General features: G+C 37.8%; 1 protein-coding gene across 1 annotated transcript in view; it reads right to left on the reverse strand.

The window, feature by feature from the left end:
• Window positions 1-23,931, reverse strand: part of LOC134673420 (hemicentin-1-like) — a 235,410-nt gene that overhangs the window by 68,250 nt on the left and 143,229 nt on the right. Inside the window, exons 2-3 of the mRNA XM_063531406.1 lie at window positions 18,678-18,858; window positions 6,349-6,475 (exon numbers count right to left, since the gene is read on the reverse strand). Of these exons, the coding sequence (XP_063387476.1) occupies window positions 6,349-6,475; window positions 18,678-18,756 (206 nt within the window). The 5' untranslated portion in view covers window positions 18,757-18,858. The remainder of the gene's footprint in view (window positions 1-6,348; window positions 6,476-18,677; window positions 18,859-23,931) is intronic.

Below are 23,931 nucleotides of genomic sequence, written 5' to 3' on the forward strand. Positions count from 1 at the left end.
GATCCATAAGGAATCGAGGGAACTCCTCAAATATTAAAGGCATGCGTATAGAGATTTTTGTATTTACCTCAGAAAATTAAGCATTTTCATTAAAAACTGTCGCATTTGATGAAGTGGAACTGCTGATGATGATCAGAACAGAACTCTTCAACGACGCATAGTTCACGTTTGGCGATTTTTCCTCTTCGTTATGTTTGTTAAGCAAGTTAAGTTTTTAAGCCACATTTTTGTCAAGCTCGAGTTCTGATGATGGGATCCATAAGGAATCGAGGGAACTCCTCAAATATTAAAGGCATACGCATAGATTTTTTTTGTATTTTCATCATAAAATCAAGCATTTACATTAAAAACTATCGCATTTGATGAAATGGAACTGCTGATGATGACCAGAATAGAACTCTTCAACAACGCATAGTACACATTTGGTGATTACGAATTTCGATTTTGACTTGGACTGGGTCCCGGACTCGGACCCAGAACCGGACTCATACCCGGATCCGGTTCGGACCCGGACCCGGACCTCGAACCCGGGCTCGGACCCGGACTCGGACCCGGACTCAGACCCGGACTCGGACCCGGACCTTGACCCGGAAAACCACTATGATACCTTAACTAAATAAACCACTATGATTACCTACCATAAAATGTGTAAGTATATAAGTATGATGATGCCAATCTTACTAGCCCCTCCCGCTTAAACCCCCGTACACCGCACCGCATGCGCCGTTAAGTGGGTTAGGTTAGGTTTGAACTGCGATCCTCACAGAACCGAACTGCTATCAGAGAAGTGGGTTAGGTTAGGCTAGAACTACGACCATTACAGAAGCGAAATGCTAGTAGAAAAGTGGGTGGTTTTACCTCCTTTTCTACATAGTGTACCATCTACAATAATCTTTCACCGGCCCCCAGGTCAAGGTCATAGAAGTCGGTTTTTTTTTCTTAAAAATTATTCAAATATACAAAACTGGCTTGCCAAACTAGAATTATTTGAGATTGACGTAAAGGATCTATTATTCTACATATGCCTATTTTTTAGGGTTCCGTACCCAAAGGGTAAAACGGGACCCTATTACTAAGACTTCGCTGTCCGTCCGTCCGTCCGTCTGTCCGTCTGTCTGTCACCAGCGCTGTATCTTACGAACCGTGATAGCTAGACAGTTGAAATTTTCACAGATGATGTATTTCTGTTGCCGCTATAACAACAAATACTAAAAACAGAATAAAATAAAGATTTAAGTGGGGCTCCCATACAACAAACGTGATTTTTGACCAAAGTTAAGCAAAGCCGGGCGTGGTCAGTACTTGAATGGGTGACCTTTTTTTTTTAATTTTTTTCAGTTTTTTTTGCATTATGGTACGGAACCCTTCGTGCGCGAGTCCGACTCGCACTTGCCCGGTTTTTTTCATAAATCTTTTCTAAACTAGCCTCATTACGATAACCCACGTCAGACGTGACGTCACGCCTTATTGTATCCAGCCGCTGTGTCGATTCACGAAAGTAAGCATTAAAGAATATACAGTATGGAAAGATAAGTCGGGCCCTGGAGGGAAACTACCTTAAATCTTTAAGCTGGCTCATTTTACTTAAAGGAGATATACCTTTATTTTTAAAAAGAAACAAAACTGCATTTAAAGATTTTTCTTTTTTCTTCGGTTTGTCTAAAAAAATCTTGAGTACTAAATATTACATTTTATGGATATTTTATACGACAGACGAGTGTAAGGCCTAATGTTTCTGGGAGAATTGTTATCATTAACATTAACTGTATCGACTAGTATATAGTAGAATAAAATTGCGAGTGTTTATTTTTGGAATTTTTAGTTGGTTCGAGTCCCGGGCGAGGCAAGTGAGTTTAAAAAATCGTTGAATGTAGTTTTGTGTCTTTTTAAAAATAAAGGAATGTCTCCTTTAAGTAAAATGAGCCAGCTTAAGGATTTAAGGTAGTTTCCCTCCAGGGCCCGACTTATCTTTTCACACTGTATGTGTATACCTAAATATGTCCTTAGGTGTACTTAGGTACGTGAAAGTATGTACAGTCACGATCAGATATATCGGAGCGGCCAAGGCGCTCACAAATATCTGAACACGCCTCTATTGTCAAGGCGTTAGAGTGCGTGTTCAGGTATTGAACGCGATGGCGACTGCACGAGTAAAAAGCCCCCTCCAGACTATGCGCGTGAATCACGGGCGAAGCCGCGAACGCGAGTGTGGAGTCGATTTCGCTGTCTGCGAAAATCGACGCCACACTCGCGTTCGCGGCTTCGCGCCGCGATTCGCGCACGGGTGTGGAGGAGGCTTTAGGTATTTTTTCAACGGTTATTAGATAATTCTACTTTAAATCTTTGGTGCCTTTAATGACCACGATAAGTATGCAATAGATATAACATAATTTCTACTATCTCATATAAGAACTGCCGCAAACTTATCCTTAAGCCGACCACTGACTAACAGGCCGCCGGACGATATCGGCCTGTCAGTTAGAACAAAAATTTGACAACTCCGAACAACTGACCGGCTGATATCGTCCGGCGGAATAATAATCAGTGGGCCCCTTTAGAGTTCAACAACCGTTAGTCCTTTAGCTTATCAACTTAATTATGCTGGAATATTAACATGAACCTGAGAAACTCGTTTAAACTCGTTTCGCGATTGTTTGTAGGCATATATCTCAGTGATATGGGTTTTGCCATCAGAGGCTACTTATATCAACTTAATTCAGATTTTTTATTACGATGGTATATTAAAAAATATCCTTAGTTTTTAGTAGTCTATAGTTCGTTTTTTTTAGCATTAGAAATAAGGTATAAACCATCTTGATGTGTCTTTTAATTGAAAAACACATTTTAAAAATAAGTCACGGCAAATATGTAACAGTTATGATGAATCTAATACGATCATTTATATTCTTCTGCTTTCATAAGTAATCGTTTTTGATTTTTAAAAAGCGTTTCTCAATTAAAAGACATGTTAAGATCGCTTACCTTCTTGCTAGTTCTTTCTAAGGTTAAAAAAGCGAACTATAGTTAATAGCTTCCCTATTTAAGTCGTAAAAACCATAGGTACCCTTCAATAGTGCTATTAAACTTACCCAGCCTACCTGTTGTTTACCTCTGCTTGGTTTTCTATTTTCTTTTATTAAGGTGTGCAATAAAGAGTAGGTATTTGTATTTGTATTGTAAACTTGTCGAACATTCCATTAACGACAAATGAAAATAGCAAAACATTCTTCTAATTCATTACAGATTTATTTTATCGTCGGGTGAGAATACGTTTGTGCCATACGCCACTTACATTGGTTTACAGGAGAGCGAAAAGAAGCAAAAAAACATTTTTTTTCGAAAAGTTTTACATTTAGGAAATATTGAACTTATTTATCATTTAGGCACATAATATTGTAAATATAGTGGTAATCATAAAATAAAAGCATTTATAATATTGCTATATCCGTTTTTGATGAGTAGATGCTAAACGTACAATGTATGATATGACACAAACGTTTTGGATATGTCACACTTTTGTGATGATTTTCTGATGAAAGAGTGTAATTATCCTATAGCAAAATGCAGATATGGCACAACATTTAGCAAAAATAGTTTTTTTTCAAAAACCAATTACTGACAACTATAGCATTTTTTTTGTTATTTTAGGAATAATTAAAAAACGATTTTGGCAAAACTGGATATGGCAGAAACGTATTCTCGTTATGTTAGTTTTAGTTTAAAAAAAGGGTACAGCAAATTTAAGTCTTTCTAAAAAACAATTTAATTATATAGTGTCCAAGATAACCTGTAAAAAACGTGTTTCGCGTTTACATATATCTCAATAATACGGGTTTCACCATCAGGTCTGGCGGCTATAAACTACTTAGGGCGGTGTCAAGCGACGAGATCAAAGATAACTTGAGCGTACACTGCGGGGCAATGAAAATGGGCTGGTAAAAAAACAATTTTAATAAATGAATAAGCCAGAGAGATTTCATTTATAGTAATATTATAAATGAAATACTATTACTAGGTGTAAAGTGTAACTAAAATATCCAATTAAAACTAAAATTAAACAAAATATGAAGTTTTAAAGCTATCATACATTTATAATGATGTTTTACCGTTCTACTACTAGGCATATTATTAAGAAACATACATTTATCGAGTGCATACATGTATGTTTTTTAATAAAACGTTACCTGTTCATCACCAGTCGGGTAAAAATAAGACTGATGTTATAAATAAGCTCAAAGTTTAATTCTATTGTTTCATTCTAAGTATAAAGATTAATTATTTACTTACACATATAATAACCGTGCATTTTGGCTAAGGCTTTTTATGTAGGTATTCTTACGAAAGGTAAATAAGTCTATTCTAGAAATACGATGATATTGATGATGTTAACATTGACAATGGTATGGAAGATAGAATCATGTTTATGTACACATTTTTTTATAAAAAATTTTTTGAAAAAAATATTGGACTTCCATTTTATTTGTCCGTGAGTGTAAAAGAAGTGAAAGAAATACTTCGACGTATGAGAAATAAAGAAAAGCTCCGATACAGATTGGTTGTCGGCTCGATGGCTTCCAGATCTCAGGAATGGCGGAAGTGGGTAAAGAAAGGTCTTTAAATAGATCAATTTAGCCCACTTACTACTGAGGTTCGGTGAAAATAAATACCTACTTACTTCTAAAGTTGTGAAAAGATAAAGATGACTAAAACCGATCGAATTCAGACTACACCAGCATTGCTAATGCGTGCAAGTGTTATTTATGTGTCATAATTTCATAGAGGTTTGACATTTAACACAACACTTGCACTGCTATCAAAATCGTTGCAGACTTATCTTGGTGTAACCCTAGCTTTGTAAGTAAGCATGCAATCGTAAAATAAAGAGGGTTTGATATAGGTATAGTTATGTTGTTCTGATGATTAGGTATGAAATTGTTCATAAAATATTAATGTTTGTTTACTAAAATATTCATGCAATGAATTCGTTTTTCCTGGCATTATTAATAGCCTACAATTATTTTAGCTTTTTGTACTATTAAGAATATTAGTTTAATTGTAGTGTTAATTTCCTTAATGTATTTTCTGTGTTTACAAAAAAGGGATTTATTCAACCATCAAAAGGCTTTCTTAAAATTACTTGCAAGAAATGCCATAGGTACACTCAAAATAAATGAAGATGGATAACATTTTGTCGAGAAATTCACTTCAAGGCATACCCATTTCCATTTCTCAAGAGTATCGTCACACAAGTTACATTAAGCCCTGAGATGTTCAAATAAACATCATTTCAAGTAAGTATACACATTTTTCGCGTCTCATTTTCTTTACGCCGTGTCCAATAAATTGTTTGTATTGTACATTACTGCACACTCCGGAAAGTAAAGAATGGCCTGACTCGTATTTCAGGCCCGCCGGTTTTCGTCGAGGCATAGAGAAAAAAATACATAGAGCCTGCACTCAGGTACCAAAACGACTTTTATTTTCATAGTCGACATGGATTAATCGGAACTCTATTTTAACTCCTTCTTTTAATATTAGTTGTAAATTGTTGTTCAATACAATTTTAGTGGTCGCGACACTAGATAATTCTAGTATCAAGTAGCGGTACTGATAATTCCGCTACTCGATGCTAGATGTCGACTGCGAAAATAATAGTCGTGGTATCAAAACTGATGTATGGAGTGAGCACTCTATTCTCACTATATTTCTCTATGATCGAGGCAAATACTGGAGGTGCTTTGCTGGGAAAATATGATATTGTTGTGCTATACTTCGCTGCACGTTCGTGGAAGGAAGAACCTGTATGTAATAATTATACTCTGCAAGTATTTGCACAATTTGTAATTTTGTACACCCATACTAACAACGAATAAACATTAGATATTCTACCTCAATAGTTTTAGTTTTATATTCCTGTTATTATTTTAAATAATTTGGGGCATTACCTATGAAAAGGGACCCTATTGTCGATGGCGCTTACGCGGCACAGTGTCGCGCGGCATTGTATTTACGTCAGAGTATCGTTAATAATGGCGTAAGCGCCATCGACAATAAGGTCCCTTTTCATAGATAACGTCACATTTTTCTAACTCATAACTCATAAGTTTATTAAGAAGAGTACTTATTAAAAAACCGGCCAAGTGCCAGTCGGACTCAAGCTAACTAAAACTGTCTAGCTATCACGGTTCGTCTTTCTTTCTTTCGGTCAGCCTGGTGACAGACGGACGGACAGACGGACAGTGGAGTCTTAAGTAAAGGATAGGTGGCCTTTTGCGCGGTCTTGTTCCGTTTGCTCTAACCTGCATACTCTACTCTAAAACAGTGCTAGCACTTATTTTTAACACATACCTGTAAATTGGTACCTCATTCTTGTACCATACGAGTAGCATGAGCTCGTCTGTGGATGTCTCGAGTGAGGTGTCGCAGTGTAGTGAGGTGTTGCGGCCCTCGATGGCTTCTTGGCTCACTACCGGACCTGGAAAAACTTAATAATTTTGATCTGTGTTATATAAACCACCAAACACATATAAAAAACTCAAAAATGTGCGTTTTCTCAGAGATAAGACCTAGCTAGATCGATATATCGCCCCCGAAAACCACCATATAGCAAATTTCATCGAAATCGTTGAAGCCGAGCCGTTCCCGAGATCCCCGAAATGTAGGTATATATAAATAAACAAGAATTGCTCATTTAAAGGTGTTAGATAGATAGATTATACAGGGTACAAAATTATTACACTGAAATATTTTTATATATCAGTGACAACCCACAAGATGGACGGACGACCTTGTTAAGGCCGCCGGAAGACGCTGGATGCGGATCGCTTCCAACCGGTACGAGTGGAGGTCCAAGGGGGAGGCCTATGTTCAGCAGTGGACGTCTTATGGCTGAGATGATGATGATGATGAGTGACAACCCTACCACTACAATGTTATTTACATTTTAAATTGCCACTTGTCATTAACTTGACTTTACATTTATGGTTTTACATACATGCTATGGTTGAAATATGCAGATTTTTGCACCAATGTTATACAAACTGTCTGTATCTCACAAACGGTTAGAAATATTAACGTGATTAGTAAGTGAGAAATATGGTACGTATGAAGCCTAAACTAAACAATTAGGTAATTACCTACCCGTTTGCTTAACCTCTATCTAGCGGCCCACCATACAAGAAAAATTGGCAATCGAATTTGAATCAACCGTATTAGAAAATAGAGTTGAATTTTATTGTTTTAAAATCGAACGAAACAAAATAAAAGACACTCTATTCCATTTCATTAAGATTTAATTTTCATTGTAGGTAATTTGTACTAGTATTAGGACATTGAACCCCAAGAGGAAAGTCCTTCGTTCTGTTCCACCCGATATACTCTAAACTTTAAACTGAAAAGCATACATAGTTTAGTTTTAACTGTAGACGCCATGGTTTAAGCTTAATTTAACCGTCCGAAAGTCAAACTGCATAACTGAGTCGGAACGCCAAACTTAAATGTCTTAGCGCTATTCTAGAATTGTTATTCTAGTCATTCAGCGTGTAACTAGTCGTTAACAATATACCTAGAAATGCGCTTAGTTTGTACATAGCTGTTAAGGCGCTTAACCATATATGGCTTACATAACAAACATTTAAGATAATAGAGTGATTCTTGAGGAAGGTTCAAGTGTATAACCCGTGCGAAGCCGGGCGGGTCGCTAGTAATGTATATTTTCTTTTCGTTAGATTTGTACCTACTTAATTTGGCTGGTTTGTAGAACTCTTTATTCTGGGCGGGATAAATACGAAATTACGACTTGCCCGAAAAAGTATAATTATGTACCTGATTTTTCGTTTTGTAACTCAGTGGAAGATTTTTGTGACATACATTCTAAATGTGATTATATTGTACCAAATAGGGAAATCTGACGAAAATAAAATCAGCAACAAAATACAAATTTACCCAAAATCGCAGGCAGAATCTAGGTTATAAATGTTTTTTTTTTTTTTTTATGAATGGGCTTACTCATGGCCACAGACTAGCCGAGGCGTAGACGTGGCCTACGATGGAGCGAGCTCGCCCAGAAGGTGCCTGTTCACTCTTGATTTGAAGGTTGCCGGGTTATAAGAACACGGAAATATAGACGCCGGCAGGGAATTCCATTCCTTGGCAGTGCGCATAAGGAAAGTAGAAGCAAAGCGCTTCGTGCGAATTGGTGGAATATCTACCATGTAAGGATGGAAACCGGCCGTGCGTCTAAAAGTCCGATGGTAGAATGGGGACGGTGGAATAAGCTCGTGTAACTCTTGGGCACACTCCCCGAAGTGCAGCCTGTAGAATACCGACAGGCTGGCGACTTTCCGCCGATGGGCCAAAGACTGAAGCTTAGCCGTTAGCTTCTTGTCGCCAATCATCCTCCTGGCTCTGCGCTCCACTGAGTCCAAAGCGGCGAGTTGGTATTTAGCTGAGCCATCCCACAGGTGGCTGCAATACTCCATACACGACCGGACTTGAGCTTTGTAAAGTGTTAGAAGCTGTCCAGGTGTGAAGTATCGCTTCACCTTATTTAGGACGCCCAGCTTTCTGGCCGCAGTTTGTGCTTTAGACTCAATGAAGCTGCCGAAGCTGAGGACTGAACTCAGCTCCATGCCGAGGAGTTCCAGGCTGTCGGCAATAGGTACAGATGCACCCCGGAAAGAAGGAGTCAGGTCGAATGGACTCCGTTTTGCGGAAAATAGACACGTCTGCGTTTTGGAGGCATTGAACGTGACCAGATTGTCATCACCCCACTGGGAAACGAGACTAAGGGTCAAGTTCATTCGCTCAACCATGGCCTCTCTCTGTGAACGTATATCCTCCCTGCTGTCCCCTGCACTAGCCAAATATCTTTCAACAACCGTACTGTCATCTGCATAACTTACAATGCTGGGTTGCAGCATGTCGTTAATGTGGAGCAGGAAAAGGGTTGCGGAGAGAACAGACCCCTGAGGAACACCGGCGTCAATGGCCATGAGGTCCAAAGAGCAGCCATCAATAACTACTCTGATCGACCGTTCACTCAAGAAATCAGATAGCCAGCTACAAAAGTCAGCAGGGATGCCGTATGCAGGAAGCTTGCTATGGAGACTTGCGTGCCAAACCCTGTCAAAGGCCTTCGAGATGTCCAGTGAAACAGCAAGCGCTTCACCGTTCCTCTCGATGGCCTCGCCGCAGCAGTGCGTGACATACGCTAAAAGATCCCCAGTAGACCGACCTCGGCGAAAGCCATATTGACGGTCACTGAGCAGATCATTTGCTTCGAGGTATGCCAGCAGCTTGCCGTTAAGTACCCTTTCCATGACTTTACAGAGCATGGAGGTAATGGCGATTGGTCGGTAATTGCAGGGATCAGCACGACTACCCTTCTTGGGTACTGGCTGCACGTTTTCAAGCTTCCAGGATATCGGCACCGTTCTTGTTTGGAGAGAGAGGCGGTACAGGCGTGTCAGTACAGGAGACAACTCAGGCGCACACTGCTTTAGTACACGTGCAGGCATGTAAGTAAGACATAGACTACTAGATTCTGAACCTAAAAAGTAAACCTTGCTTTTTCTGCAATATTTTCAGCGACGAAGGAGCTTTGGAGATATTTATTACAATAAATAAAATTTTGCTTTAGTCCTAAGAAAAGATAACGGTGACAGTACGCGAGTAAAGTGTAAGGTTTACTCGGGTAATTCCGAATGTCGAAAACTGTCGGATAATTCCGAAAAGAGACTTTTATTATGATGGAATTAAGGGTGATTTCCATCTGAATTTCGGAATTACCCGACATTCGGTATTACCCGAATACACCTTAGTTGACTTACTAGGTACTAAAAGCTTGTGTTGAGGTACTTGAGGTAAAACATGTTTATAAAAGGGCTTTTAAAGGTTCTGTTAAGGTAATTTAGATATATAGCGTACTGACTAGAGTGCAATCTAAAAAAGGTTACACTAAGAGTTTTTAGAATTATCATAAAAGTGCTTTGTTGTACGTATTTGGATGATTTTTTCAGTCATAATTATTTGTTCACAAAATACATTAAAATTAACTATAAACTAAATTATAGCCTCAAAATAACCTAGTCAAACAACTTGTCCTGCGCTCTTTCAGATGCAAAGGTGCCCATCACACTCATAGCGTTGCCACGCTGAATCGCGATAAGCCTCTGCATCAGAAGGCCTAGTTAAAATGGCAATCGTTTGCAGAAAACAAAACGAATTTCTATTGTATCTCTATCACTCGTCCATGTAGTGCGATAGAGAAAGACAGAGTTTCGATTCGTTTATCGAACAATTGTCATATTGCTAGGCTCCCAGGCATGGCATAAATGTAATTTTTAGGGTTCCGTACCAACCCAAAGGGTAAAAACCGTTTTTGCGTAATGGTACGGGACCCTTCATGCGCGAATCCGACTCTCACTTGGCCGGTTTTTAATTATGTTTTCTCACTAATTAGCATTTACATTAATATTCGTGTCAGTGACCCCAATTCTATCAATATACCAATTAGCGTAGTCGACGTAGCCTTAATTGTTTAGATTGAAATCGCGAAGGCTCATTAAAATAACGAGAGTTAATTCTTGAGGCCAATTAGGATTGTTCATTTTTTTTCAAATGTTCTATTTCGAAAACCATTTCGAGATATAAGGTTTTTAAACAGTTTCCGACATTTGCTGCGATATAATAATTGAGGATTGAAGATATTTCAACAAATATCCTTATGACCTTAGTTTGACCTTCTCCTGGGCTGAATGTAAAGTCATTGCATAATAAAAGTTATCGAACCATAGTAAATAAATCCGTCAATCACGTATTGTCAAAGTTATCATTGTCATCGATTGTCATAACAAAATTTTTCAGTTAAACCGCTGCGCTTGTTTGTTACAATTTGATTTATAATTAATGCCTAAACAGTAGATTTCATTGCTTAATAATATATCAAAAACCTTGTTCCTATGTGTGGGAATGATTCACAAAAATAATAGTTCGAATCCACGAAGACCTACGACGTGAAAGATGGTGCCGTGAATTAAACTTGGAATACCTACCTACTTCACGTGTTACACACAGTATTGCTGTGAGAATCACGTCGATGTAAGTATAAAATTAATATTAATTTACTACAATTAAGTATTTAAAAGCTCACTTTATTGGTAGGGTCATGGTATCTATTTATTTTCTGTGGTAATGTAGCCAGAGTATCTCAAGGCAAACCGTTAAACAGAGATGGTGCCTACTAGAAAGAAGGAATATACAAGAATACATAGCCATACTCAAAATTCAGCCTGAAACTGCTTTAAAAAGATATAATTTCTAATTTCCAGGTACATGTTGCAGTTCAAGCTGCTGATATTGTAGTGTATGCGATTATGCGAGTAGCTTAAATAGCATACATACGCCGTCTCGTGTGTCCTTGTGTTGGCTGCAATGCCATAAAAAAGTAACTGTCACTGTCTATGGTACGATGGCCGCGAGCTGTACGATTGCTGTTGTGGAAGTGAAGTTATATTGTGTTTGCGAGGGCATTGCCGAGCCGGTGTTTATGTTTAGGTGTTACATAGTTACATAACTACAAATTTAACAAACACTATAGATATCATGGTGGACAAGACTTAATAAAGAGTTGTGAATAATAAAACATGTTTTTGTTTACCTACTTTTTTATTAATTTGGGAAAAAAAATACAGTGAAACCTGGTTAATTGGCACCTGGATAAATGGAAAACCTCAATAATTGCAACCAAAAGTCCGGTCCCGGTCCCTTGAGACCAAAAGGCCTCTATAATTGAAATTTTGGAACCTCTATAATTGCAATTTAGATTTTAGTGCTTTTCGTAATTTTTGCCTCTATAATTGACCACATCGCAACTTAAGACCTCTATAATTGACAGTGCTAAAAAAAAACGTTATTTTTGCTCTTGTTTTTACCTCTATTATTGAAACGAGTCTTGCTTATTACCTCTGTAATTGAAATAATGTAGTTGTATACAGCAGAAACAATATTTTAATAGCAATGATCATTTTATTTATATCTCGATCCAGAATTTAATTTATTTATTGGGTATCTATCACAGCCTGTAGTAGGTGAAATAGTTTTGATCAATAAAAAACAAAGTATGCTTTTTACATTCTAATAAAACTTTCTTCTACAATTCAAGGGAATTTTTTAAACCCAAATGATAAGAAAATAAAGTGGTAATTAATGTAGTGTAAAAGTGCAAGTATAGACGGAAGCAATATATAGAATGTAAGCGTGTAAATCTACTTAAAATGGTTATTTGCACCTCCATAAAAGAAATTTGTCAGAACGCAACCTCTATTAATGAAAACCTCTATAATTGACACAACGATTTTTTGAACCTCGTTAATTGACACGACCTGCTTAAATGAAAAACCTGGTTAATTGACAAAAATTGGCCGGTCCCTTGAGATTGCAATTATCCAGGTTCCACTGTAGTAACTTTACATTAAATGTATGTTTATCATGTTCTGCACGAGCATCTGACAATGATGGCTTCTTGTTGACCATCCAGAAGAGAAGTGTATGGTTTGTTATTTACTCTGTTCCCAGGCATTATTTACGGTCGTAAAGTATTACGACGATTAATAATTAATATGACGTTCGTTTCAATACAAAATGCTCAACTTTGTTCTGGGCCCAAGTGCAGTTACATATCTCACAGCTGTATCTAAATAGGAATCACGATGACCTAAAATAATAGGATATAATTAGCAAAACTGGCATGTTCCTAATATAGTAGTATAAGTATGTAGTACAATATCCAAACAATGGTGACAAGCCGGTAGAAAGCACCCACTGGGTGCTAAGCTACCTTTAGCAATGGACGCTTGTAACGATTTTATGAATCCAATCTTCTTACAAATCGAATCAGTTAAAATATATATGATGTAGGTAACTTACATTTGTATTTTTGCTCCCTTGATTTCAGCCAAGTTATGGTTGGAGTTGGATGCTATATGGATACATACTCCAATAAAACTAAGTTATATTATATAACTTAGGCAGATTTCTGGAATCAGCTTTCTCAAATTTATAGCGTAGGTATTTTGAAATTAATGATTCAAAATAAACGAGTTTTCCATTCCAGACGATTGTTATTTATAGAAACACGTGACACTGACATTGTCGACAGGTGACATTACAATCAATTGACAATGACAACTATTTTTTTAATGCTTGTTGTTGCTTGTGCATTATCCTAATCAGCCGACGACATGTAATTTACGAGAAGTCGTATCTCATATTTTCAATAAATTATAAATATTCAACCGAGCCACGAATTACTAAATCATTCAAATTGGTATCTTAAATTAACCTATATTTTCAAAAAATAAAATAAAAATGGGGGTCTAAAAAAAATGAACAATCCTAATTCGGGTTTATAATTTGTTTAGGGTTTGATCACATGGCCGATACGTCGATCACATGGCCTACCGTGAAACACGACAATCGAAAGTTCGGTTTCTGCCTCTGTATCACTCTTGCATATTCGAGCGGTAAAGAGGCAGATAACTAAATTTCGATTTTCGCGTTTACCGGTAGGCCCTTGTTAACAAACCGCCTTGATGCATCAATGTCATATTTTATTGTCTGTGAAAACTTGTCAAAAACAGTTTAAGGCACAGTATGTATAAGTTAGTCTATGAATTTAGTAGAGTCGGTAGTGCTGCACTCTGGCGGCAGAACATTGCAGTAATATCCCCTATTAATTGTTAATTCACAGAATCGGCCTCCAGGTTGAAATGTACACATTCTGTTACCGTTCATTTTATTGACTTGGTTATCCATGATATTTGAGATAGTTTGAAACTAGGCAAGAATTATTGTTAATTAATTCATTGTGAATATGATAAGATCTGCGAAAGCAAAATAATCAAGCGGCATAGATTGACAGGATTATGCGATGAAAAGTAACTTTTAGGCCGATCTATGTGTGATCGTTTTGGTTTAGTAGGTACCGTAAAACGGGGTGAGTAGGTTTCGCGGGGAGAGGTGGGTTATGAATGGGGAGAGAAGGTTTGAGATGGGATTTTAAGACTACTGCTACAAAAATAATGTATTCTAATTTAAAATCGAGCTATAGTAATACCCATAATAAAAAAAAATTGATCCAACAATCTTCCAAAATCACCTTTGTATGAAAACCCCTCTCACTCCAAATACGAGGCACTACGGGGTGAGGTGGGGTTTCCTCTTTATCGTCAAAGTTATGAAATGGAACTACCCAAAATAAAATAAAACTAAAATACAAACGCCCGGAACACTTATTATATACACCATTCAGTTTTCATATGTAAAAATAAAATGTTATCGAGGTTTGAATTTCAGTTTTGACCCTACTCACCCCATTTTACGGTAAGTACTCGTACAGATGAAGTGCATAATTATTTTCCTTTGTATCCACGAAAACGTACGAACGTGTCTTGCTATGTCAATCTGTCTCGGTACAAAAAGCACTGACTGAAGTAGCATGACAAATACGAACATTTCCAAGAAAATACGAAGGACAACAATTGTGCGCTACGTATGTGTGCTTCTATGAGTTCTATGCTCAGTTGGGAATACAAGCTTCTTTTTAGGGTTCCGTACCCAAAGGGTAAAACAGGACCCTATTACTAAGACTCTGCTGTCCGTCCGTCCGTCCGTCTGTCCGTCCGTCCGTCTGTCCGTCCGTCCGTCCGTCTGTCACCAAGCTGTATCTCACGAACCGTGATAGCTAGACAGTTGAAATTTTCAAAGATGATGTATTTCTGTTGCCGCTATAACAACAAATACTAAAAACATTATAAAATAAAGATTTAAGTGGGGCTCCCATACAACAAACTTAATTTCGACCAAAGTTAAGCAACGTCGGGCGTGGTCAGTACTTGGATGGGTGACTGTTTTTTTTTGCATTTTTTCCGGTTTTTTTTTGCATTATGGTACGGATCCCTTCGTGCGCGAGTCCGACTCCCACTTGCCCGGTTTTTTCACTAACATCCAGGACCCTTCAAGATAAATAAATATCAGGGGACATCTTACACAGATCAACCTAGAACCAAACTAAGCAACGCTTGTGCTATAGCTGCTAGACGACGATATAGATACTTATAGAGATAAATACATACTTATAAACATAGAAGACACCCATGACTCAGGAAAAAATACTTGTGTTCATCACACAAATAAATGTTCTTCGGGATTCGAACCCAGGACCATCGGCTTCACAGGCAGGGTCACTACCCACTATAGACCAGACTGGTCGTCTGGATAAAATAAAGGATTAATAAATAAATAATACAATACAATTTTACACAGATCGACATAAAGTTGCGTCAGTAAGGCGGGGGGGGGGGGGGCAGGTTAGGTTGGGGGGAGGTGTACCCGTATTGGGTGTGTGAAGCACTACCCAAAGTTAGTATGTGCTACATTTATTTCCACACTTGTTTGTGTTTTCCATACTTGGAACGTAATTGCAGAAATAGAAATAGAAATATCGTTTATTTGCCAGAAATGTGGTACATAAATTAGGTGGTACCATTCATCTTAAATCGAACATCTCGCCGAGAGTGTAGGCATGCAAATTTTACTTAGGTACAATCTAGCATTTTAAGATTACCTATGTACATTTTTACAATTACAACAATATGGTACAATTGCCAACACAAAATATAAATAAATAGAATGTTAAGAAATAACTCTCGAATGTCAAATAGTTCTATAGTTCTACGTATAAAGTACGAATCGATATAAAGTATCTGTTAAAGGCTGAATCATAAACATAAACTGATAAATGAGGTAGATGTGCATATGTAGGGTAGGTAAATTTAAATATCGCGTGTTTGGGACTAAATTAAACTACTAGCTAGGTCATCAGGTTAGTTTAGCCTTGTCTGGACAGTGGCTCATGATTACGTAATATAAATTATTCAATTATAATACCATTGACTCAAATATTGTCTGTTTTTCTTTTATGGTGGCCGCTAGAGGTTAAATTAAAATGAAATTTGGTATCTATTACCTCATTATTCCGCGATTTTTTGGACCTCTTCTTGTATTAATAAATATTAAATCAAAATGAGATTTAAATTTACATTATAGATAGGTATGGTATGTATTTTAAACACATTAAAGGATGATTCACGTTAGTCCGATCACGTGATCGCCTGTCATGTCATAGAAAAATAAGCGCCGGAAGCTCCGACCCGGACACGGCCCGGTCTAACGTGAGCCATCCTTAAGTCCTTTTATCACTAGGTTGGCTAAGAATCTGAAACGTATGAGCGTTGCTAACATTAAATCAGAATCAATAAGCGCCAAACTGAAGTACGGCTCCTAAAATACATGGATATCGATCCGACTTTGAGTGATTTGCAAATAGTTGAAGGCGCCACTTCAACCCTCTGCTTTGTTTACTGAAAGCATAGAGAAATATAGTAAGAATAGAGTGCTCACTCCATATATCAATTTTGGTACCAAAACGACTATTATTTTCGCAGTCGGCATCTAGCATCGAGTAGCGGAATTATTAGTACCGCTACTCGATAAAGTGTCTCTCGTGTGGAAATCAGCATACGTGTGAACTTAGCATATCATATAATTTGAAATCTATTTAAAAATTGTAGTAAATTTTCTCAAAGATGCCTTTTTTGTGTCAGGAACTCTTTGTTACCACATGTCGAGGCGACCATATTTTTTATCCCATTTGTAACAAAATGATATGCTAGTGTGTGAACTTAGCATATCATTTTATAAAATTCCATAGTATTGGTTTTCACGGTAAAAATGCCAGAACTATTTCTAAAAAGTATCAGGAACTCTAGAACTACCGTGCATGCTAATAGAACACCAATAAAAACGTGATGTGCTAGACTTTGATATGCCAACTTCACAGACATCTCGTGTGGCGACTCACGAAATTTATATTGAACAATAATTTACAAAAAATATTAGAAGCAGAAGGAGTTGAAAATAGAGTTGCAGTAATCCGTTTATAATATTAGCTAAAAATTGTTGAGCATTAGACTTTTCGGTCGCCGCTATGTCTATTGTCACGTAGCAGTATTGATAATTCCGCTACTCGATGCCAGATGTCGACTACGAAAATAATAGTCGTTTTGGAACCAAAACTGATGTATGAAGTGGACACTCTATGTACTTTTTTCTCTATGCTGTAAGTTAGTAAATTTGTAGGTACGTAATAATAAAGTTAAAGGGTTCAAGGCAACTGTCAAAGTGAAAGGGGAAAGTTATAATTGTTGATATTATTATTTTGGTGCTTTTATGTAAATTCAATGTTGACGTGTAAGTGCCCTTGTGGCCTATTTGTTGAATAAATGTGGAAGTTTAAGTTGAAAATTTTGTTAAGTTGAAAGTTTAAGTTGAAAACGTGGATAGTCGGTTAATGGACCCTGGGCTGCTGAGTAGTTAGCCGCCATAAATACTATGATGAGAGAACGGGAAAGAAAGAGAGATTAAAGGATGATTCACGTTAGACCGGGCCGTGGCCGGGCCGGAGCTTCCGGAGCTTCGTTTTCTATGGAAAGCACCAGATGATCACCGATCAGCCGTCATAGAAAATGACGTTGGATGCCTCGGCACAGACACGGCACAGTTTAGAGTGAGTCAAAGGTTCAGCCGTTGACAAGTTTTTTGGTTCCAAAAATGTAATAGAGCTGATATAAGTTAAATATTTCTTCAAAAGTCAAGCACGAGGTAATATAGTAAATGAATCGAATAACTACAAAGTCAACTATCTACATATCTCTACCTTAGTATACATGTGTATACTGTAGGAGAGCGCTGGTGGCCTAGCGGTGAGAGCGTGCGACTTGCAATCTGGAGGTCGCGGGTTCTAACCCCGGCTCGTACCAATGAGTTTTTCGGAACTTATGTACGAAATATCATTTGATATTTACCAGTCGCTTTTCGGTGAAGGAAAACATCGTGAGGAAACCGGACTAATCCCAATAAGGCCTAGTTCCCCCTTTGGGTTGGAAGGTCAGATGGCAGTCGCTTTCGTAAAAACTAGTGCCTACGTCAAACCATGGGATTAGTTGTCAAGCGGACCCCAGGCTCCCATGAGCCGTGGCGAAATGCCGGGATAACGCGAGGAAGAAGAAGACTGTAGGTACATATAAGCAAAACTTTAAAAAAATCCGTTTCATAACATTGTATTCGTATCGTAACACGTCAATTCGTCAATAATGAACTTAGGAAGTCGATAGCTGAATAAAAAGTTCCAGTAAACAAAGAACGAGGGTTGGCTTCAAGTGGCTCCTTCAACTATTTGCATATCACTTGGACTCGAATAAGATCGGTTTATGAGAAACTTGTATTAAAGAAGCAATAGTTTCGTGTCAGGTGTCTCAGTCTTTCTCTTGTCAGACCTGTGGTAGACCATGTCGATCTTGCATCGGTCTATTCAGCCACCAAAAACGGTGTTACACCATAAATCGTCTGATATAGACGAAAAGGCCTATGATGATGATGAGTTTTGTCAATTATTATCTTTTTGTCAAAGGCCTTGATATAGTTTCAGATAGCGTATCGTAATAAAATGTATGACAAGTTGCAGGGAACAGTATAAAATAGCATAACTAATAAACGTGAGCGTATAAGCGAGTTATACTGTATAGACAGCTAATAAGTAAGGATATAGATACACTTACCATCTATTTCAGGTGAGAATGTGTATGTATTAGAGATCAGCAGAAGTATGAGCGCCGAGACGCGCATCCTATGGTCCATCCATGCTCCCGCGCCGGCCCCTCATTGGTCGACGCCGAGGGCGCATCTAGCACTAGTTGTGCTACGTGCTGTTACTCAGCATTGTTTGATGAGACATGCGATCTGCAAAGAAATTATGATGGTTAGTTTTTGTTCAAAAATATCAAATAACCTTTAGCCAAAACCCTAAATTACCAAGAGGCGTTTGGGATGAATAGAAACATTATTTTGTATACACAAAAAAAAGCCTTTCACTCTAAATGTATATATGTATATCATATATCGTCTGCGTTCCAACTAGTGTTGGTTAAGACTCGAGTCCTTTGAGTCCTCTGCGTTAAGACTCGTCTCAGTTTTTCAGACTCTTATAATTAAAACAAAAAAAAGAAAAAAAGAATAAGAGAAAAGTGGAGCTGTCTAGTGTCGGAGGCCAAGTCTCATTTTGGGTCGCTGAGCCAACGGAGTAAGTAAGTAAGTATAATTAAAACAAAAACTCGAGCTCTTTTCAACTTGATAGGGCTCCGAGTCCTTTCCTCCGGATGTACCTACTGTTGATGATGATTTCCTTTGCCTACTGTTGTTTAAGTAGAACCTATAAAATTGTTGACTGAGTCTTTATTCGGAGGCTCGAGTCCTTTTGAGTTGCGCTTAAGAAAAACTCAATAAAGGACTCGGGACTTAAAAGACTCAGAAGTTTTTAAAGCTGAGAGTGTCGTAAAAACATGCCAAGTTCTTAAATTTTGACTAAAAAACTCGAGTTCTTACCAACACTAGTTCCAACGGTAAAAATTAATCTTAATAAACAAGCGAACTAATACAGTAGTCCCATTTGTCCGCCCACATGAACTTAAGCCCGATTTAGATGATGCGAGAACTCGCATGCGAGTTTCATACCATTGCGGATTATGATTGGTCGGTTGAATTGGACGTAATCCACAGTCCGCAATGTAACTAAAATCGCAAGCGAGTTCGCGCGCCGTCTAATTCAGCCCTTAATAAGTGTATCTAGATGAAGGATTACTAGCGATAACCATCAAAACCGTGATAAACGGCTTAACAGATTTACATACTAATATTTTAAGGGATCCTTGCATAACGGTCGACGTAATGTTTATGCTAAATAAAACCGGCCAAGTGCGAGTCGGACTCGCGCACGAAGGGTTCCGTACCATTCGCATAAAAACGACAAAATAGCACATTTGTTGTATGGGAGCCGCACTCAAATTTTTTTTTTTTGTATTTATTGTTATGGCGGCAACATAAATACATCATCTCTGAAAATTTCAGAGACATATAATATAATACTACTTTACGCATTTCGTTCGAGTAGATATTTTTTGTCATAAGAAGGTACAGTCAGACCGTAAAGTCTGCAGCGATTCTGATAGCCCACGCAGTGCAAGTGTAATTTTAAACGTCAAACTTCTATGAAATATAAGACGTATACATAACACTTACACTGCGTGGGCTATCAAATTCGCTGCAGACTTTATTTGGTGCGACTATATTTATTTTATTTCTCTTGAGGCTTACATAAACATCATTAAACATTTTGTCTTTTCTCTATGGAAGTACGGAACTCTTTTGAACTAATTTTTTGCCCGTTTCTGTCGTCATTCGTAATCTCAGATTAGCAAAGTTACATGCTCAAAAAACATTGTACATGGCTTTAAAAAGATTATACCCGCATTACGACAGATCAAATTAGATTATCAAGTCACGAGTATGACTATTGTTTGTAAAATGCTGTTTAGCATATACATTCATAAAAAAGGTCTTAAGCGACGGGATTTGAGTAAAGTTTTGAGACTTTTCATTGATAAAATGTGACGGTTACGGTTAAAGAAACTTATGTAAATTAATTATAGGCGATTACGGAATAATTGTGACACACTCTTATGTGAGGTCATCTGTGAGCCGTGAACAAAGTTTTTGTAAAATAAATCAGCAAAATGTTTAATTTTATTACTGATGCGACATGATAACATTGATCAATAACACTTGCACAATCTGTGCCATCGAATACGCTGCCAACTTACCTTGGTCTAACTCTAGTATTTAGTTATTGCCGTTATTGGAATAAAGTAGGTGGTTTTCCTGTACTATATTATTATTTTATTCACTGATGCGAAATTCAAAGTTCTACACATCTATCAAGAATACCTACGTACCTAATATCAGATCGGCGATATCAAATGAAGATGAGATTTTAAAAATACAATGTAACCACTGGACATGAAAATACTTATTATTAAATTTAGGCATATTACAATAAGTTATTCTGACCTTAATGAGCTTAATGGTTACATTTTGTATTCATCATTCAAATTTTATTCTATCCGGCTTCTTGGATGGAGTACAGATGTAACTAGTGCATAATTGTTTTCCATCTTATTTTCTCGGAAACGTTCGTATTTGTCATGCTTCTTCAGTCAACCTCAGTACTTTTTGTACCGAGACTGCCTGAAATGGCAAGACACGTTCGTACGTTTCCGTGAAAATACGATGGAAAATAATTATGCACTATATCTGTACCTATTATTTTACCTACTAACCCTTTAGCCCGTAGCAGCAACATACTTTCTTTAATTTTTTTATTTTTTATTTATATACCTATATATACTTGCCATCATAGTTAAAACAAAAACGCATCTCTAATAAGAGTTACGGTTCGAAATGGAATGACTAGAAAGGAATGTCAAATGGTTAAAGGGTTAAAGAATATCTACAGCATGAATGAAAGAGAAATAATGAAAGAGCGAGCGAGACCTCAGATTCCGCCATTTTGCAAATTTCACATCTAATTAACTCATCAATCAAGTTAGCTCTAATTTCATTATCGCAATATTGGCAGTTGCTAATTACATACACCCGCTGTCACAGGTACACTGCAGGGGTGTTGCGAACATTCGCATCCGCGGAATTTCCGCATTGATTTCAACATCCGCATCTGCATAATCGATGCGGAGCTTATGCGGATGCGGATGTCGAACAAATAGGTTCAGGAACGTCTTAGAGGCGGCGCAAGTGCTAGGTAATTTCGTCATTACCTATAACGAAATCGTCTAAATCCAGAAAAGTCAGCCAAGTTACTGTTTATTAAATATAACGCACCTAATATTCTTGCTCAAATACTAAACGTTTCATTTTTTTTAAATAAAAACTACTAAAAATGTAATATTTGACGTTTTCTAAATACCTAATCTTGACATCTGCATCCGCGGATGTGAGCCTTTAAATATCCGCATCCGCAACCGCGGATGTCAAAAAATCTGCATCCGCAACATCCCTGCTACACTGTACCTACAGGTATCTACTCGTATTCATTATCTATTATTAAATATTTCATCAAAGAGTAAATGGGTTATGTTTGTCTTCCTAATTAGGAAAATGGCTACTAAAATATTTAAAAGGCTCGTTACATGGTAGGGTGCGCTAGTTTCCGTTCATGCTCTAGTTATCGTCCACTTGATTGATTAGCAAATAATATATTTTTTTTTTAATTGCTACTTGCGAAATTACATTTAACGAAATGGTGGCCGCTTACAGACGGAAGGAGTGCCTGGCGTCCGTTGGCTCGTTGGGTGGACGACATTCGGAAGATTGCAAGTCACTTCAGCAAGCCTATTATGGATCGCTTTATCCACATTTATCCACGTGATAAAACAACTGTCACTTTTTAACTCTGCGGGATAGAAAGAGACGGACACCGTTTTATCACGCTGTCACGTAGACAAATACGACCATCATATCTGTACTGGATGAGATTGGTGTACTCGAAGAGAGGCCTATACTCTCCAGTGGGCGATAAAAGGCTGATATGATGACGATGATGATTTTTATGTAGATTGATTTGTTGTTGAGACATTAAGCATTGCAATAAGTCCAAATCTGTGCAGCAATGTACAACATCACGTCTCATGTTGACGAAAACTAGAGCTATTTTCCCGAATAATATAGGTTTTTCCCAACAAAAAAGTTCATTAGAACATATTCAAGGCTAAATAGACTTCGAGGAAAATGTAATGAAAATCGAATTGGCGGGAATTTGTAACTAGAGATGCAACGAATAGTTGTATGGCCGGATACCGGATACCGGATATTCGGCCTGACCATTGGCTGAATATCCGGTATCCGGCCGCCGAATATTCGGCCAGCGGAAATATACTACATTATACATTTTTCAGGTGCGCATTCTGCAGGTTTGACCTGTTTATTAACGTTCGCGCGGACACATTTCTAGGTTCGAAATGAGTGCACGTGCAAGTCAGTGGAATGATTAAATTGTTTTAAAATAATAAACGAGTATGATTATGACTGTCTGTTTCTTAAATCCAATTTGTTTACTCCAAAATCAAGCAATGTTAATACTATCCGGTATCCGGCCGGATAGTAGGCCAATATTCGGTATCCGGCCGGATAATAGGCCACTATCCAGTATCCGGCCGGATAGTAAAATAATGGCCGGATAGGCTGGATACCGGATAGTAAACGAATATCCGGTGCATCTCTATTTGTAACTCAGCGGGAGTTGAGACTGTTCAGCCCTTGTCAGTTCGTAAAAGGTTTTTTATGGCAATGTTTTCTGAGTAAAAAATAAAATGCTTGTTTTTTACCTAGCACGAATATTAAGAGTGCTATTACATTTCGGGGTTGAGCGAGTTTAGGTATTTTACGCGCTGCGGCAGGCCGTGCGAGCTCAGTATTCCGATCCCTTCTACCACACTCGCACTACCATGATGGATTAAACATTCTTGATCCTTCGCGAAGCATATTGAAATCAACCATAACAACACTAACTGTAATTAACTTATAAAGTCCTAAAACTGTTATTTGGTAAGTACGAAAATACTAAATGCAGTGCAAATGTACATAGGGGCTGTTCATAAATTACGTCATCTATTTTTGACCCCCCCCCCCATCCCTCAAATCATCCAAAAATCATGCTTCGGATGACTCTGTTTCCTCCTACGTCATGCTACCATCATCCGATGTCCAGACCCCCTCCCCCCCTCCTCCCATTTGAAACGACGTAATTTATGAATAGCCCCATACTCCTACTTATGAACGTATATTACTCGAAAGAAATTATAGGTACTCGCTTATTTACAAGAAACTGAAGATACACAGGGTCTGATGATGGAGCTGGAAGGTGGCCACGGGTACCAGTCTATCATGTAACTAAACCACTTCGTG

The sequence above is a fragment of the Cydia fagiglandana genome, chromosome 18 (genome assembly GCF_963556715.1).
Source record: "Cydia fagiglandana chromosome 18, ilCydFagi1.1, whole genome shotgun sequence".
Classification (NCBI taxonomy): domain Eukaryota; kingdom Metazoa; phylum Arthropoda; class Insecta; order Lepidoptera; family Tortricidae; genus Cydia; species Cydia fagiglandana.